The following is a 17,448-nucleotide window of genomic DNA, read 5'->3' as shown; positions in this document are numbered from 1 at the left end:
ATGGCGACTCACAGTCACCTGGGGATGCCTGCCGTTGCCACCCAGTGTGCCTGCCAAGAAATGCCTTTTTATAGCCTCACAACAGTCCTGTGAGGTAGGTTAAGCTGAGAGAAAGGGAGAGAGAGAGATTACCTGAGATAAGATTACCTTAGTTGTCTCCCTCTGTGGCCAAGTCAGGATTTGAAACTGGGTCTCCCTTGTCCTAACCTGACATGGAGAAGACAAAAGGGAGACATGGTAGGAGCCTTCAAATACCTGATGGGCCATCATGCAGAAGATGGGAGCAGAGTTCTTCTCTGCTGCTCTAGAGGGCAGGACTTGGAACCAGTGGGTGGAATTGGCAGGGAAGCAGATTTTGGCTAAACATTAGGAGAACCTTCCTAAGGGCAAGAGCTGTTCCACAGTGGAATGGACTTGCCTGAGGAGGAGGTGGGCTCTCCTTCACTGGAGGTATTGAAGTCGAAGCTGGCGGGTCATGTGTCACAGGGATGCTGTCGTTGCAAGATTCCTGCATCGAGTGTTGGGGGGGGGGAGGTTGGACTAAATGACCTCCAAAGATCCCTTCCAACTCTTCAGTTCTATGATCCTATGTGCCAACTGCTACACCACGCTGTCTCACACCATGTACAGTTTTATAAAACTCTCATGTGCCTCCTCTTCGTTGCCTTTCCCACCCTTGCTAAATCAACCCCCTCACACCCAAGTGTTAGCTTTTTCCAGGGGAGGAAAACGAAAGGCACAACGGAGCACACAATTTCTCCCCTTCGTCTTCCGGATCCCCTGGAATCCTTGCTCCAGAGCCATGCTTTCTATCGGATCTAGCTCCTGGCCTGCCTTCACTTGTAGGCACAGCATTCCACCAGGCTGGGGTGATTGAGTTTGGGCCAACAATGGGAACTTGTTTTCTCGCTAGGCCAAACAGTCAGAAGTGGGCACCTTGAAAAAGTCGCGCGCTCCTAGGACTGCTGCTGGATCCAGAGTAGGACACTGGAAAGGCAAGGGCAGACAGAATGAGACAGGCTACAACAGGGGTGCAAAACAGCAGGGCCGGGGGCCAAATCCAGCTACCATGGGATCTCAATCCACAGCCCTTCCCCCGGCCCCATCCCGTTTCCTCCAGCCACTGACTGTTTGGTGGTTTCCTGGAGTTTGTGCAGTTTTTTCCCATTCTAAAAGGTTGAAATGCCTCTCCTAAGGCCTAGTTGCTGGCAATACAAGCTTTGTTAAAAGATGCTGGGAGGGTTGCCCTCACCCCTTTTGCTTTCTGCCCTGAATGTGGCCCGCCGAGAGCTTCTCCGAAATGGAATTCAGATCTCAGGCTAAAAGATGTTCAACATCCCTGAGGTGGCAGATGAGGGGAAAAGACCCTCCCTCTGCCTGAGACCCTGTAGAGCTACAGCTGATGGGAGTAGACAGTGTTGGACTAGTTTGACTTGGTATGAGACAGCTGCCTATATAATGTTTTTCTTTTCACTACAGAATAATTATGCATCTTTCCAGACCCCACACCCTAAAAAAGGCAGCTCCAAAGCCAACTTGCAGCTTACTCAAGAGGCTTGGTAAGGGCAGCAGGGCAGGCAAAACAGCGCTATAGAAGCTTCTCTTTGACCCTGGTACAGTTTAGACCATTCAGCTGTTAGAATGCTGCTAGTGGTGAAGGCAAATATTGGAGATGTGTGGCACTGAAGAGCAGGAGTCCACCTCTGAGCAGGAGCAGTCTATCAGAGCATTGGGACTTCTGTAGCAGACAAGGCTGTTAAAAGCCCACAACCATTCTGGGCCTAGTCTTGACGTTAGTTCCTGGTGGCGAGGAGCAGAGTGCCAGTAGAAATGGCTACTTAAGCCTTGGCCAAGAGGGGTTGGGTCAGCCCTAGTCCAAGTTTTGGCAGTTGTAGTCCCGTTCCCTGGGACTGCAGACACCCTCCCAATCCCTTTTCCTTTTGTGTCGCGTCTTTTAGATTATATGCCATTATATGGACAGGGACTGTCTCATTATTAATTTTTGTAAGCTGCTCTGGAAACCTTTTTTAGCTGAAGAGCAGGGTAAAAATGCTGAAAATAAATACATAATAAGTAAATAAACTTGCAGCGTGTTGCCGAGACGCAAAGCAAGCTGTACTGTCTGACTCATTAGCAAACGGAGCTGGTCCTCTTGTCGCATTGTCCCACAAAAGCGAACAGACGGTGCTGAAAAACCACAGGCCTCAGCGCTCACGTCTGGCCTCTTTTAATTATCTCTTGTAAATTAATCTGTCTTTTTGCCCAATGCATGCAAATGTAATTTAATGATTGCCAGCAAAACCTCAGTGGTGGGAGAGACAGACTGCACAGATCCTGGCTCAGCCGTTCCTACCCCCCCCCCCCCCGCCATGGCTGTAAAGGAGAGGCTGGAGCTGCATTCGAATCTCCCTTGAGGATGGATTTCACAAAATATTGAGCAAACCCATTAGGGAAACTGGCAGTCCCAAGTCCCCTGGTGTAGAGCATCTGGAAGGAGAAGCAAAAAACAGATTCATCCTGCCAGATCCACTTCAGTGCTACAGAAGTCATGGTTATTTTAAAAAATAAAATAAATACGATCTAGACACACCTTTTCAGCTTGTTAGCTCACACCCAGGAGTATTAGGGATCTGGCTGTGTTAATTTAATAGTGAACATTAATTCTGTGCATGCTCCGAGGCACAGTTAAGACCCTAAGAAGAGCCCTCCTGGATCAGACCAAGGGTCCATCTAGTCCAGCATTCTGTTCACACAGTGGCCAACCAGCTGCCCACGGGAAACCCACAAGCAGGACAGGAGTGCAACAGCACCCTCCCACCCATGTTCCCCAGCGACTGGTATACATAGGCAGACTGCTTCTGATGCTTCATAGATTATTTCTTCACATGGCTCACAACAAACCTGGGGGCCCTGGAGACGGTTGCTTGTGACTGCTAATTCCACACACATACAGGAAAAAGCACAGAATGTGGCACTCTTATTAGTAATGTTATACTTATATTCAGTCTTTCCTCCAAGGAGCCATACAAGGTTCTCCCTCCCCCATTTATCCACACAACCACCTTGTAAGTTAAGGCTGGGATAGAGAAGGAGGCCCAGTGTGCTGAGCAAGGATTTCAACATGGGCCTCCTCGGCCCTCGTCCATTTTGCTACCACGTGCAAAGTTCAGACTCCTGAGACTCCCAACACACAACTCTTTTTGTAATTACTTTAAAACTGATTTTTACAAAAACAAGTTTCTAGTCCTTAGGGAGGAACCGGGAAACGCGGACCAGATTAGTTGAATGGAGGGGAGGGGAAAGAGTTGGCTGGGGGACGTGGCTGGGAACGCTCGTCAGAACGGAGAGAAAAGAAAGGGCTGGGAAGGGGCGCGGCTTAAGAGCTCGCCTTCTCATTGGCTGGAAGCTTTTTTTCCCTGCCGGCCACGCCCACAGCCCACCGTTGCTAGGAGACGGCCCAAACAAAGGTCCAGAGAGGCCGGCATGGCAACGCATTACAGTTCTGGCCAGGTGAGAGTTTGGGGGGGGGCGGGGGATTCCTCACCCCATAGAGACCCCGCCCCCTTTCCAACACAGAGGCATGAATGGGGGTGGGAGTGTACGAGGCAGGAGGAAATCCCCCCCTTTCTCTCCCCATCCAGTCTCCCCAAACCTGGTCCCCTCCAGAGGCGTTGGACTACAACTCCCAGCATCCCCCAGCCTGGAGGGCGCCATAAATATTGCTATAAATATTGGGGGTGGGGAGACTTCACTCCCCATCCCCAGTTTACAGAGAAAACCGGTTTGCTATTTGTTCCAAAACTCCTGTAAAGATGCAAATCCTCTCCCACATCTCCTTCCACCTGCACACAATAAATCCGTCTTTATCCCCCTGCCCCGGTTCCATCCTGCACCCCACCCAGACCTCTTGCCCCCTGAAAGAGCCCTTGTCCCCTGTGCAATCTCCCCCCACCCTTTTTAAACAATTTAAAGGGGGAAAGCTTCTGAAACACCCCCATCCTCTCCAAATTGAGACCTCCCTTCCTGCCTGCCTCCCCCCTGCCCCAACTTCTTCCCTCTCTCCCTTTTTGCATAATTCCACTTCCCCGGTTTTGGGGGAGAGGGCAAGGAGATATGTCGCCTCCTGCCTCCCTCCAAAATTGGAAATCTTCATTCAGCCACACCTCTTGCCTTCCAAGACTTTGTGCATATATGCTTCCTTTCATGCCCAGCTTCAAGGCCATGAGGGCCAGAAACTTGTGTTTTTTTAAAAGGTAAGAGATTCACTTCGCATCACCTTGGCCCTGCTGCCTCTGGAATTGGCTGTCCATTCTCATGCATGCCTCCCCCTCTTCGTTTTGCAGTATGAAGATGCCTATGTTGCCCGGAATTTGCAGAACTGGAGCCTTCCCAGAGTTTCCAAGGAGGTAAGTTTCTCAGTGATCTTGCAGTTGGATGCGGAACAGGTCCCTGAGGCCTGGCCAGATGTGATTCAGTGCCATCTTCAGAGCAGGGGTGGGCAGAAGGTAGATCTCCAGATTTTAGGATTTCAACTCCCAGAAGACCTTGCCAGCATAAGCAGTAGTCAGGAATACTGGGAGTTGAAGTCCAAAACATCGGGAGATCTACTTTCACCCACCCTTGGCATGGAGGACAGACACCTGGAGGCTGTGGGGTGGCCCAAAGCTTTATTATGGGATGCGCACCCTGAATCCCTTATTCTTTTCTGTTTATTTTGACAGTGTCTTGTGCCCAAACAAAGCAATGGGGCAGACATCATACAGTGCCATCTGATAGAGGACATTCTCCTGAAAACGGGGCTGTATGATTTCAGGCAGGCCAAAGTGTACTGAGTGGTGCACACCCCCAGTTCCTTATTCCTACTTGTCATCCAAAGTCATCACCTTTTAAAGGAGCATTGAGTAGAACCAACACAAGTTAAAGTGGAGAAAATTATGAATCTCATGATCATCCATGGAGATATATGATATGGGGTGGCCTAAAGGTTATTTGGGGGATGCAGGAGCCTATAAACCTTAGTTCTTAATTGTTTACCAACTGAGCTCCGCTTTGAATGTTTCATGCCAATAAGCAGCTGGGGACTAGTAACCAATTTCAGCACCGTTACCCATTTTTGAGGGAGAATAAGGCCCAAGACATTGTAGAATGCTATGATGGGGAGGTGACGCCTGTATGGCCAGTATTAAATCCAATTTACTCCAGATTAATACTAGTAAGAAGAAGACAAATTCATAGAAGATGGGCACATTAATCATTAGACATGATAACTAAATCAAACATCCTTGGACAGGAGCAGTTTACCTCTTCTACCTGGTGGTGATGGTGGTGAAAGCTGTGTTGCGTTAATGCTTTCTGAGCTTCCTGCAGGCATCTGGTTGAGGTTATTATTGAAAGGCGGAGGGGTGGGGGGAAGCTGAAATAATGGTGAATCTCATTATTTGGTCTAGCAGAGCTCTTCTGATGGTCTTAAAACAAATATCTTAAGCTGGGGCTGTAATTAAACGGAGCATGAAAATGGACCCTAATAGAAATGGCTTAAAACAAAAGGGAAAGGGCATCAGACAAAGTCATGGAGGAGGAATTGAGTCCTCTGAACTGTACTCTACCTCTGAGTGCCATGTGCTGGGGATATAGAACGGGTGGGGTGCTGTGGCATACATGCCCTGCTTTGAGCTTCCCAGAGGCCCCTCTGGTCGTGTGCAGCTGGAAGCTGGTCAAGCCAGGACCTTTTGGTCATATCCAACTGGGCAGGTGAAATAAAGAACCAGGTAAATGCCTTGCCAAGCAGGCCTCTCAGTAGCCAGGCACTATCACAGCCCAGAACAGAACATCCATGGGAGAGGTAATCTACCTCACAGGCCATACCCTGACCGTTGTTGGGAATTGAAGCCTGGGTGGGATGGGCCTTGGGTCTGACTCAGTAAGGCAGGGGTGTGCAACCTCTTTCAGCCTGAGGGCTGAATGCCATTTCAGAGAAGCTCTTGCGGGCCCGTTCAGTGGTGGGCAGGACCAAAGGGGGAAAGGACGGGGCCCAAACCAGCGTATTTTAGCTGTAAACTTTTCATGCCAGTAACTAAGCCAGGAAAGGGGGGGGTGACTTTTTCAAATGGGGAGAAAAATGCAGAAAAGATGGGAAACCACCAAACAATTAGCAGCCAGGGGAAAGGGGGGGGGCCTGGGGAACGGGGCATGGTCATCTGGGGAAGCCCAGAGAGCTGGACTGGGACCTCAGGTAGGCTAGCTTTGGCCCACAGACCTGGGGGTCTGCACCCCTGCAGCAAGGCAATTCTTCTGGCCTCCTCCTTCCTCTTCTATCTCCCACCTGCCCTAATTCTCTATGTTTCCCCCACAGCATCCTTCTGCCCGGGAAGGTTACACACAATTTATAGCCAATGACAAAGGACACCTGCTCCCTTCAGTCCCACGCTCCAAGGTGAGGCTCTTCTCATTCCCTGCCCACAACAGATGGATGGGGGACCCTGCTTTAATTTGAGAGTTGTACAAAAACAAATAACAGAAGACCCTGTTGAATACTCCTGGCAAAGGTAAAGAATCTTGCAAGACAGGGTTAGCCCCATTGCCCAGGCTGTGTGCAAGTCAAGACTCCACGACAACACAGAAAAAGCACCGAGTTCAGCTCCCAGAGAAGTTAGCTTTCATTTAATTTTCTAGTCCTTATGGCTGAAAAGATCAGCTTGAAAGCAATTGCTGGAGAAAACAGCCACATTCCCAGCTCTTAGGGGGCGGGGAGAAGAGAGGCTTTACTACCTTGTTCATCTCCTAGTCCCTCCCCATGGCCCACGGAAGCAGGATTATTCAATTATGTACATGTGCAAAGCAGCCTCATTTGCATACCACATTGCAGAAAACAGCTTTTCCAGGGACAGAATTTTGGTTTTGGTTTTAGTGTTAATAGCCCACTCCCTGTCACGGCCCTAGCTGCCCTGCTCTCTCCCTACTCAACAAGCTTTTCTCAGCCACCCTAAGGACTGGGAACTTAAGTTTTAATTCAAACAACACCTGGAGGTTCTCAGGCTGACAAGTGCTGTGCCAGGTGCCAATATTCTGTGCTTGCATGGCAACCCCACCAGTTATTGTGGGGGTAGGATATGATTGTTGGTTTGTTACATTTATATCCTGCATTTTTTCCTCTTTAAGGAACCCAAGGCAGCTTACACAATCCCCCTCCTCCATTTTATCCTCACAACAGCAACCCTGTGAGGTGGGTTGGGCTGAGAGTCTGTGACTGGCCCAAAGTCACCCAGTGAGCTTCCATGTCTGAGTGGGGACTAGAACCCGGATCTCCTGACTCCTAGTCCAACACTCTAGCCACTACACCACACTGTCTGTCATGAAATCCACAAGCCCTTTCCCCCTTGACCCCCACCCAATTTTAGCCAAATCATTCCCCACATCCTCACTGTAGCCTTCTAAGGCAGTATCCTTAAATGTAAGGGACACACACACATACATACACACACACACACACCCGATAATTCAAGCACCAATCCCCACAAACATATGCAAATCCCGCTAGCTTTATTCCCACCCCTACCCAAAGCAAGCAAGCTCAAGGGATAAGCTCTTGGATGGACTGCTTTGTCACCGCTCTGCAGGCTTCCCCCTGGGGCACCTACATGGGCACATGGGATATGCCACTGAAGATCCCTCCGGCCAAAGTGAACCTCACGTCCCGCTCTGTTGACGCGGCTGCCCATCTCACCGAGTGGATCAACAAGTCCACAGCCCTGAACAGGGCCTGCAATGGCTTCTGCCCCCAAGTCACTGGCAAGGTAAAAGAGGGGCCGGGGGAAAACCCCTGGGCACGGCAGGCCAGAGCTGCCACAAACCTTTTGCTGAGTTCTGATGTCAGCCACTAGCACATACCAGTAGCTGTATAGCTGAGAGGTGAACTGTCAAATGTCCTTTAAAATCATGTTGCCGATATTTTTCTTTTTTTACAGGATTTATCGAGTATTCTAAAGCTCCAAGCGTGTTTATTTTTGTTTTTAAATACTTCTTGCCTTAATGACTTTTTTTAATATCAAAATTGCGCCTGAATGGTCCCTTGAAACATATTGGGCCTTCATTGGGTAATGGAATAGAAATGTCATTTGCATTAGCTACAAGTCACGGCAACATTGAACATAAAACACAACAAAAAGGATAAAATTATCAGACTAAAAATTATGATAACGGTTTACGCCAGCCACAATTCACATCAAATATACAATACTAATAAGCAAATAAAACTGGCAGGCTAAAAAAAATATTTAATAGAAAAAAATTACAATTCAGGCACAATAACAGACTTTATTTTAATAGCAGCTAGCTGTCCAAAATGTTGCAGATTTTACTGTCACCAATTGATCTTGGTCTACAAGTAGGAAAGATACATACGTTTTGGGCCTTCATCTGGGGGTTGGAGCAGGCTCTGGACTAGTAAGAGCTAAAGTGGTTTTTACTTTAGCAGGGAGAAGACAGCTAAGGAGTCAGGGCATGAGTAATAGGTTTATCAGATCATGCATACCATGGAGAAAGCGGAGAGACCTTTTTCCTCCCTCACAGAGTTGGAGGGGATCTCAAAAGGTCATTTAGTCCAACCCATCGCTGATGCAGGAAATCTGCTGCTACGGCATTCATAAGAACAACCCTGCTAAATCAGACCAAAGGCCTTCTATTCTAGTATTCTGTTGGGAACCTGGGAAGCAGCCTTAAACTGAGCCCTTGGTCCACCTAGCCCAGTATTGTCGACACTGACTGGCAGAGGTGGCTCTCCAGGCTTTCAGGCAGGAATTTTCCTGCCCTACCTGGAGTTGCCAGGGATCGAACCTGGGACCTTCTGCATGCAAAGCAGGGGCTCTACCACTGAGCTACAGCCCCTTCCTATGTTCCCAGAGCAGGCAACCAGATGCCTCCATGGGAAGCCCACAAGCAGGGCATGAGTGGAATAGCACACTCCTGCTTGTGTTCCCCAGCAACTGGTATTGAGAGGCCTACTGTCTCAGATCCTGGAGGTAAATATAGCCATCATGACTAGTAGCCATCGATAGACTTATCCTCCATGAATTTGTCTAATCCCCTTTGAAAGCCGTCAAAGTGGGTGCCCATCACTCCATCTTGTGGTAGCGAATCCCGCATTTTAACTGTGCGCTGTGTGAAGGAGTCCTTTGTTTTATCTGCCTTGCACCTCCTACCATTCAGCTTCATGGGATGACCCCAGATTCTAGGACTATGAGACAGGGAGAAAAACAGCTCCATTTGCCCCGATAGGTGCCTGCCCACAACCTGTGCTTGAAAACCTCTAACAAAGGAGAGTCTACCACCTCCCTGTTCTACTGTCATTACCATTGGAAAGTTCTTCCTAATGTTCCATCAAAATCCCTTTTCTTGTCATGTGAAGCTGTTGCTTTGGGTCTTACCCACTGGAGCAGCATATAAATTTTGTTCGTAAGAACGTAAGAAGAGCCCTGCTGGATCAGACCAAGGGTCCACCTAGTCCAGGATTCTGTTCACACAATGGCCAACCAGATGCCCATAGGAAACCCACAAGCAGGATATGAATGCAACAGCACCCTCCCGCCCATGTTCCCCAGCAACTGGTTTACATAGGCACACTGCCTCTGATACTGGAGGGAGCACATAGCCATCAGGACTAGTAGCCATTGATAGCCTTCTCCTCCATGAATTTGTCCGATCCACTTTTAAAGCCATCCAAAGTGATGGCCATCACTACATCTTATGGAAGTGAGTTCCATAGTTTAATTATGTGCTGTGTGAAGAAGTCCTTCCTTTTATCTGTCCTGAAACTCCCAACAATCAGCTTTATGGGAGGACCTCAGGTTCTAGTATTATGAGGGAGAAAATTCTACTCTACCCACATTCTCCACACCATGCATCATTTTGTACACCTCTATCATATCTCCCCTTACCTTTTTCCAAGCTAAACAATCCCAGCTGTTGTAACCTTCCCTCATAGGGGAGTTGCTCCAGCCCCTTGATCATTTTAGTTGCCCTTTTCTGCACTTTTTCAAACTCTGCAATATCCTTTTTTAGTTGACCAGAACTATACACAGGATTCTAAGAAAGGTCACACCATAGATTTGCATATGGGCAGTATGATATTGGCAGTTTTATTCTTTATAGGTTTGACCTATAATGCCCTATATAGCTTGGGACCAGGCTACCTGAAAGACTGTCTTCTCTCATGTGAGCCTGTTGGCGTTTTAAGATCTTTGACGAAGGCCCTTTCTCTTGGTCCCACCATCAGATGTGTGTTTGGTAAGGATGAGAGACAGGGCCTCCTCCATGGCCACTCCAGGCTCTGGAGCTCCCTGCTGAGGGATACTTAGTTGGCTCCCTCTCCATTGTCCACCCGCTGGCAAGCACAGACATTTTTATTCAAGCAGGCTGTTGGTGTAGTGGATTCCGTTGGGTTGAGTGCTGTTTTTATTTGATTGTTGTGTTTTTTAATTTGTGTTTTGAATCTGTTTGTTTTTTATGACCTTTAAAAAAAAGTGTTTATCTCAACCTTGGTTTTTGTTGCTCTTAGACACCTTGAGCACTATTTTGTCTGGTGGAAAGGCAGGGTACAAATCATATAAATCAAATAAAAATATACCACTTAGCAATGGTTCCCAGGGAGGCCTAATGCCTTTCTTACTCACTCACTTCTGTTTGGAATGACAATATTGGATTAGAAAGACCTTTAGTCTGAACCATCAGGGCTCTCTTACGTATCATGTTAGAACCCTCCTCCCCTTTCTTCTGCCTAGCCATGGTAGCTAAATGGAGCCTCCATGTTCAGAGGCGATGTACCTGAATCTTTTATTGTATCTATTATTACATTTAAATCCTAGTTTTTCCTCTTGCAAGGAACCCAAGGCAGCTTACATGGTCATAACTTCCTATCAACAGCTCTGTGAAGTAGGCTAGGCCAAGGGACTGGCTCAGCATCACCCAGTGTATTTCATGGCCAAGTGGGGACTTGAACCTGGATCTCCTAAGTCCCAGCCCAGTGCTCTAACTACTACACCACACTGGTTCTTTCAGTATTGGTTGCTGAGAGACACAAAGGAGGACGGGACGTTGCCTCCATGTCCTGCTTGGGGGCTTCCCAGGGGCATCTGGCTGGCCACTGCTTGGAAGCAGGATGCTAGGCTAGACCCACCTTTGGTATGATCCAGCAGGGCTCTTCTTATGTACTTAATAAACCAATTGGTGCATGTTCCAGGTTTCCTTTTCATGTTATGTTCCAGGGCCTCCCCCTGAATGCACCACACATTCTTTCTTGTTCCCTGTGGGCACTGAAACCATCCCATCATCTGGTATGGCCCAATTTGAGTATCTGCATACCTCCCTGCTCTTCCATATCCCACTGGGTAGATATCAAGTCAGCCTTTTACTCTCCTGCCTCCTATGCCTCCCCACCCCAGCAAGCCAAGCTGCTTTTGTAACATCTTGCCTGATGGAAGAGATCTGGATATCTCAAAAGGTTGCACATTTTTAGCGACCTTTGAGTTGACCTAATAAAAGTATTACACCAATCTGGATGTGGGATTCCCACCCTACCTGCACTCCCTTATGGCCAAAACATGGCTACCTTTGGTTTTTGTATCACAATAAATGTGTTTGTCTTGTTTTTGCTACCTTGCAGGGTTGTTGGTAAGGATGACTGGGATTGCACATGCAGCATGCTTTGACCAGTTTCCCTGATGGAGCACCTTCTCCCATAGGTCCCTGCCTGATTACTAAGCTAGTTTCTGGAGGCTCTTCTCTGGCTGCCGCCGCCCACAGTGGTGCCACGGGTGGCTGCCAAGGAAAGAGCCTTCTCAGGAGTGGCTCCCCATCTGCAGAATGCCCTTCCCAGGGAGATCTGCCTGGCATCTTCAGTGTATATATTTAGATAACAAGTTAAGACCTTCCTTTTCCAGCAGGCATGTTATCTTTAACCTGTTGCTGTAATTATTACTTTTACTGCTGGTTTCTATGCTTTTGATGTTTAATATTGTATTACTTCGATACTTTTATTGTCAATTTCTTTCGTTATTTTGTTGTTGTTTGGGGGGTCTTTTATGATTGTATGCCGCCCCAAGGGCCGTTGCCAGTTGGGTGGTATACAAATCTAGCAAATAGCTAACTACATCATGAACTCCCTCTCTCTATAGGCAAAGAGATATAAATGGTCTGTTACAGTTGTGATAACACCTGTTTTGCCCTACAGCCAAGCAACCCCCCAGCACGTATCACAAAAGAGACTTCTGCCAAAGGTGTCCAGCTCTCCAGCAAGGGCTCAGAGCGTCCCTGCTCGGCAGGGAAAATGCCTGCTGAAAAAGAAATTGAGCACAGGGGAACCACCACGCCCAAAGGTCCCCTCTCCCGTAAGCCCGGGTGTATTGATATCCGGCTGAAAGAAGATGCTTTGCCGGATGCCCAGGCCTCCCAGCAGCTGGAGACCAAGGAAGAGAGGGGAAGAAAAGCCAGCGAGATCCCAATCTCACGCCAGCCTGGCTCCATGGATGTTCGTCTGAAAGAGGCTACAACCCCTAAAATCCCAACCCCAAGCCGCCCCAGCTCGAGAGAGTCCACGCCCAGGAGAGCCGTCTCAGCGGAGGCCTCATCGTCAGGTTGGCCCAGGTCAGTGGACGGGAAGCCCAAAGGGGTCAGCACACCTGAGCTCTTGGCTTCATACCGCACAGGGTCAATGGAAGCCAATCCCAGAAGCGGCCGTTCGCCAGAGGCCCTGCCATCCAGCCGACCTGTAACTAAGGGCAGCCAAGCTTTGGAGGTTCGGAAGACCCCAATGGAAATGGATGTGGATCAGAAAGAAAGGGGAGGCTCGGCCAGGCCTCTGTCTTGCCTAGAACGATCCAGTTAAACCTCCATCCGAAGGTCAAATCAAAAAATTCTATTACCAATGACTGAAAGTTAAAACAAGCCGTTCTGCTCCATCTTTCCCGTGTGTGCATGTGTTTTCTTTGCTTTTCTCCCCTGCCCACTGCCTCATCTCACCTCGGAGCATTTGTTTTTCTTTCTCTCCATGATCTTTTCCACAATTTCATTTCTCTTTGGCACTGGCAACCTAGTATCTCAGCAGGAAACACCGTCCATCGAGTCCAGGCAAGGGCGAACTGCTGTACCAGCGATTTCCATGCATTTCTCAACTTGTCCCAACCCCAGGAAAAGGAGGGGGTTTAAATCTGTGGTGCCCAAAAAAATGCCCAGGAGAAGATGGGCTCAACTGGGCAAGGAGCAGCGATACCACCTCAACTTTGCAATTAAAAAATAAAAATCACATGGACCGCTGAGGATGGAATGGTGGTGTCACACCTAATGGGTGTTTTCACGGTAATCAACACTAAATAAAGCTAACACAAAAAACATTTTCCCCCTCCCAAGAGATCTTTTCTTTTAGAAAAAGAAAAGGACCTGTCCTCTGATTGGAGAATGTCAAGTCAGTTCATTATCTGTTTTGCTAAGATTAATCAAAGGCTGAAAGCCAATGTAAAATTATTTGGCAGTAAGACCCATGGAACACAGTGGGGCTTACTGCTAAATGCATGGGTATAGGATTGGCTGTGAAACTGTACCACTAAAGAGGATAGGTCTAAAGAGAAAAGTATCCTCTTGTTGTTAGATGCAGTTGGCACCATCTCAAAAGAAGCATTCCGCCCTGTGAGAAAATGGAAAATGCCCCTCCCAAGAAGGTACTGGAAGAGATGTTACCTCCTGTGAGAAAAGGAGAAATCCCTCTTCCAAGATGGCATTGGAATGCATGTTTTAAAATTCTTGTCTTGATTGTTTTATTATCATTTTAACTTTTCATAAGCCGGCCTGGGAACCTATTGAAAGGCAGGGTGTAAATCAAAGAAAAACAGCAGAAAACTAGCATGCCTGATACATGTTTGCAAAGTGAAAGGATTTCTTCCCCTTTGGTATGGGGGAAGCATTCAGGTATAGAATCATAGAATAGTAGGGTTGGAAGGGGCCTACAAGGCCATCGAGTCCAACCCCCTGCTCAATGCAGGAATCCAAGTCAGAGCATCCCTGACAAATGGCTGTCCAGCCTCGTCTTGAAGGCCTCCAGTGTGGGAGAGCCCACCACCTCCCCAGGTAATTGGTTCCATTGTCATATTGCTCTTACAGTCAGGAAGTTTTTCCTGAGGTTCAGCCGGAATCTGCCTTCCTGTCACTTGAGCCCATTATTCCGTGTCCTGCACTCTGGGATGATCAAGAAGAGATCCTGGCCTTCTTCTCTGTGACAACCTTTCAAGTACTTGAAGAGTGCTATCATATCTCCCCTCAGTCTTCTCTTCTCAAGGCTAAACATGCCCAGTTCTTTCAGTCTCTCTTCATAGGGCTTTGTTTCCAGTCCCCTGATCATCTTTGTTGCCCTCCTCTGAACCCTCTCCAGTTTGTCTGCATCCTTCTTAAAGTGTGGTGCCCAGAACTGGACACAGTACTCCAGTGCTGAGTAGAGGGGAACTAGTACTTCCCGGGATTTGGAAGCTATGCTTCTATTAATGCAGCCCAAAATAGCATTTGCCTTTTTTGCAGCCACATCACATTGTTGGCTCATATTCAGCTTGTGATCGACAATTCCAAGATGCTTCTCGCTTGTAGTGTGGTTGAGCCACGTATCCCCCATCTTGTAACTGTGCATTTGGTTTCTTTTTCCTAGGTGCAGAACTTGGCATTTATCCCTATTAAATGTCATTCTGTTGTTTTCTGCCCAGAGCGCCAGTCTATCAAGATCACTTTGAATTTTGTTTCTGTCTTCCAAAGTATTAGCTATCCCGCCCAATTTTGTGTCATCTGCAAATGTGATCAGCATTCCCTGCACCTCCTCCTCCAAGTCATTCATAAAAATGTTGAAGAGCACTGGGCCCAGGACTGAGCCCTGCGATACCCCACTCGTTACCTCTCCCCAGTTTGAGAAGGTCCCATTGATAAGCACTCTTTGAGTCCGATTCTGTAGCCAACTGTGGATCCACCGGATCGTTGTTTCATCTAGCCCACTTGGAGCTAGTTTGCTCATCAGGATATCATGGGGCACTTTGTCGAAAGCTTTGCTGAAGTCAAGGTATATGATGTCTACAGCATTCCCACGGTCTACAAGGGAGGTTACTTGATCAAAAAATGAGATCAGATTTGTCTGGCAGGACTTGTTTTTGACAAATCCATGTTGGCTTCGAGTAATCACGGCATTGTTGTCAAGGTGCTTCCAGATGGATTCCTTTATCATCTGCTCCAGAATTTTCCCAGGGATTGATGGTCTGTAGTTCCCAGGTTCCTCCTTTTTACCCTTTTTGAAGATAGGGACGTTAGCCCTCCTCCAGTCATCTGGCACTTCCCCCGTCCTCCATGATTTCTCAAAGAGAATAGACAGTGGTTCTGAGAGCTCTTCTGCCAGTTCCTTTATTACTCTAGGATGCGGTTCATCTGGCCCTGGAGATTTGAACTCATTCCAAGTAATTAGGTGTTCCCTGACCATATGCCTATCGATCTCAAGCTGCAATCCTGCCCCTTCAGCCTGTACTTCGCCTTTGCCAGGGGGGTCATAGACCCTTTTTTGAGAAGACTGAGCCAAAGTAGGAATTGAGCACCTCTGCCTTTTCTTTGTCATCTGTTATCGTTTTGCCATCCTTATTTAATAGCTGAACCATCATTTCTTTCCTCTGCCTTTTACTATGCACGTAGCTGAAGAAAGCCTTTTTGTTGTTTTTAGCATCCCTCGCTAACCTCAGCTCATTCTCAGCGTTAGCCTTCCTGACGCCATCCTTGCAATTCTGTGCTATCTGCCTGTACTCTTCCTTTGTTACTTGGCCCTCTTTCCACTCCTATATGTGTCCTTTTTTGTTTTCAGGTCATCCCTAAGCTTTTTGTGAAGCCACATTGGCTTCTTCTGTTGTCTTCCACCTTTTCTTCTTGTTGGAATTGTTTGTGATTGTGCCTTGAGAATTTCCTTTTTTAAAAGCTCCCACCCATCTTGGACTCCTTTTCTCGTTAGCGTCGCTTGCCATGGGACCTTACTGATCATTGTTCTGAGTTTATTAAAATCAGCTTTCCTAAAATCCAGGGTACGTGTTTGGCTACACTCAGCTTTTGCTTCCCTTAGAACCAAGAACTCAAGTACAACATGGTCGCTTTCCCCCAGAGTTCCTGTAACTGCTACTTTATCCACTAATATATGATCCTCTACCTCCAGTCTGGGGTGGTACAGATTTACCACCTCTCCATCAAGCAGCTTTCCCCACGATGGGACCCACCAGATGCATTGTGCACCTCTCCCATCACGTTGTGGTGTTAGACTCATCGGCCATGCCTGCTGAGAATGATGGAAGCTATAGTTCAACACCTCTGGAGCCAGACAGGTAACTCTGCCGCCTCCTCATGCAGCAAACTGAGCAGTGGTACAATTTGCTCATTTTAGATTCTAGGCCCGGGCTCCAATGTGCCCACAGGTACTTCTCGGTACCCACCAGACTCCCTGCCCCTCCTGATTTTTATTTTATTCCTTAAGATTTTTTTTTAATTAACTGTTTTTAGAAAACTGGGAGGCTGATGCACTGCAAAGTGAAGGGCTGCCCTCCAGCACCATCTTTATTTGGGTTCCAAAGACTGGTTTTGTGTTTTGAAGCTCAGAGCCCACCTCTGCCTTGTTGTTTTTCTTTTAGCCTCACCAGTTTGCCTTCTGGAAAATGAGTGTCTGTGACTGGCCATGCCCACCATGGCAGCCATTTTATGAAGGAGCAACCCCCCCCCCCATGGCAAAACTCAAAATGTGTCCACCAACCCAAAAAGATTAAGGCCCCTGCTTTTCGCTCAATGGCCTCGGAAACCTGCCCCTCTGATGGTAATGTGCATTACTTCACACTTTAAAATGTTGTACAAATTTTAAAGGCCACCCTGCTGAATGGGGCCCTGCACTCCTGCCCCAAAGCCCTACCCTGACGGCGCCGGTGAAACCAAGAGACAACATAGTATGCACTCAAGGAGCCTCCAAGATTGCCAATGGTGGGCAAGCCCTTCTTTGGGGAATGTCTGCCACTACTGATCTTTTCCATCAAGGAACTCCCCAATAAGCTTCTGGGGAAACTCCTGGGAAACACCATTTGAAAAGAAAAAAACCCACACCAGAAGAATTTTGCTCTGAAGGCTTGAGACGAATCACACCATCTCCCTCTTGTTTACGCCAAGCACATCTGCAAAATGGGGCGGACGGGCGGGCGGGGTGTGTCTGTGAGAACCCAGCTAATTAGTTTGCTGAACGCCAACGGAATCCATTTCAGGACTCGCAAGCTTTCAGACTCCTTAACACCCAGGCACATACTTAAGAACAGATAATTACAAAACACACACCTCCCGAAACCAATAATGGAGAAGCAGGAGGGGGAAGTAGGGAGTATAAAAACTCATCTCGGTAATGGGCACACATAATTGGTTTAA

General features: G+C 47.8%; 1 protein-coding gene across 2 annotated transcripts in view; it reads left to right on the top strand.

Moving 5' to 3' along the window:
• The window catches only part of CFAP126 (cilia and flagella associated protein 126), a 44,614-nt gene extending 31,240 nt beyond the window's left edge, over positions 1–13,374 (top strand). The window contains exons 1-5 of one of the 2 annotated variants that reach the window (XM_084824142.1): positions 3,275–3,510; positions 4,344–4,406; positions 6,353–6,433; positions 7,617–7,793; positions 12,224–13,374. In XM_084824142.1, coding sequence (XP_084680268.1) covers positions 3,286–3,510; positions 4,344–4,406; positions 6,353–6,433; positions 7,617–7,793; positions 12,224–12,877 — 1,200 coding nt within the window. In that variant the 5' untranslated portion in view covers positions 3,275–3,285 and the 3' untranslated portion in view covers positions 12,878–13,374. Of the gene's footprint in view, positions 1–3,274; positions 3,511–4,343; positions 4,407–6,352; positions 6,434–7,616; positions 7,794–12,223 lie in introns of those variants that run through there. The other variant, XM_084824143.1, reaches the window with a different exon arrangement.
• Positions 13,375–17,448: the final 4,074 nt, after the last annotated feature.

Source organism: Heloderma suspectum, chromosome 17, assembly GCF_057233095.1.
Source record: "Heloderma suspectum isolate Gila_16-S chromosome 17, 16-S_ref, whole genome shotgun sequence".
In the NCBI taxonomy this organism is placed as follows: Eukaryota; Metazoa; Chordata; class Lepidosauria; order Squamata; family Helodermatidae; genus Heloderma; species Heloderma suspectum.
This window is presented reverse-complemented; position numbering and strand designations above follow the sequence as displayed.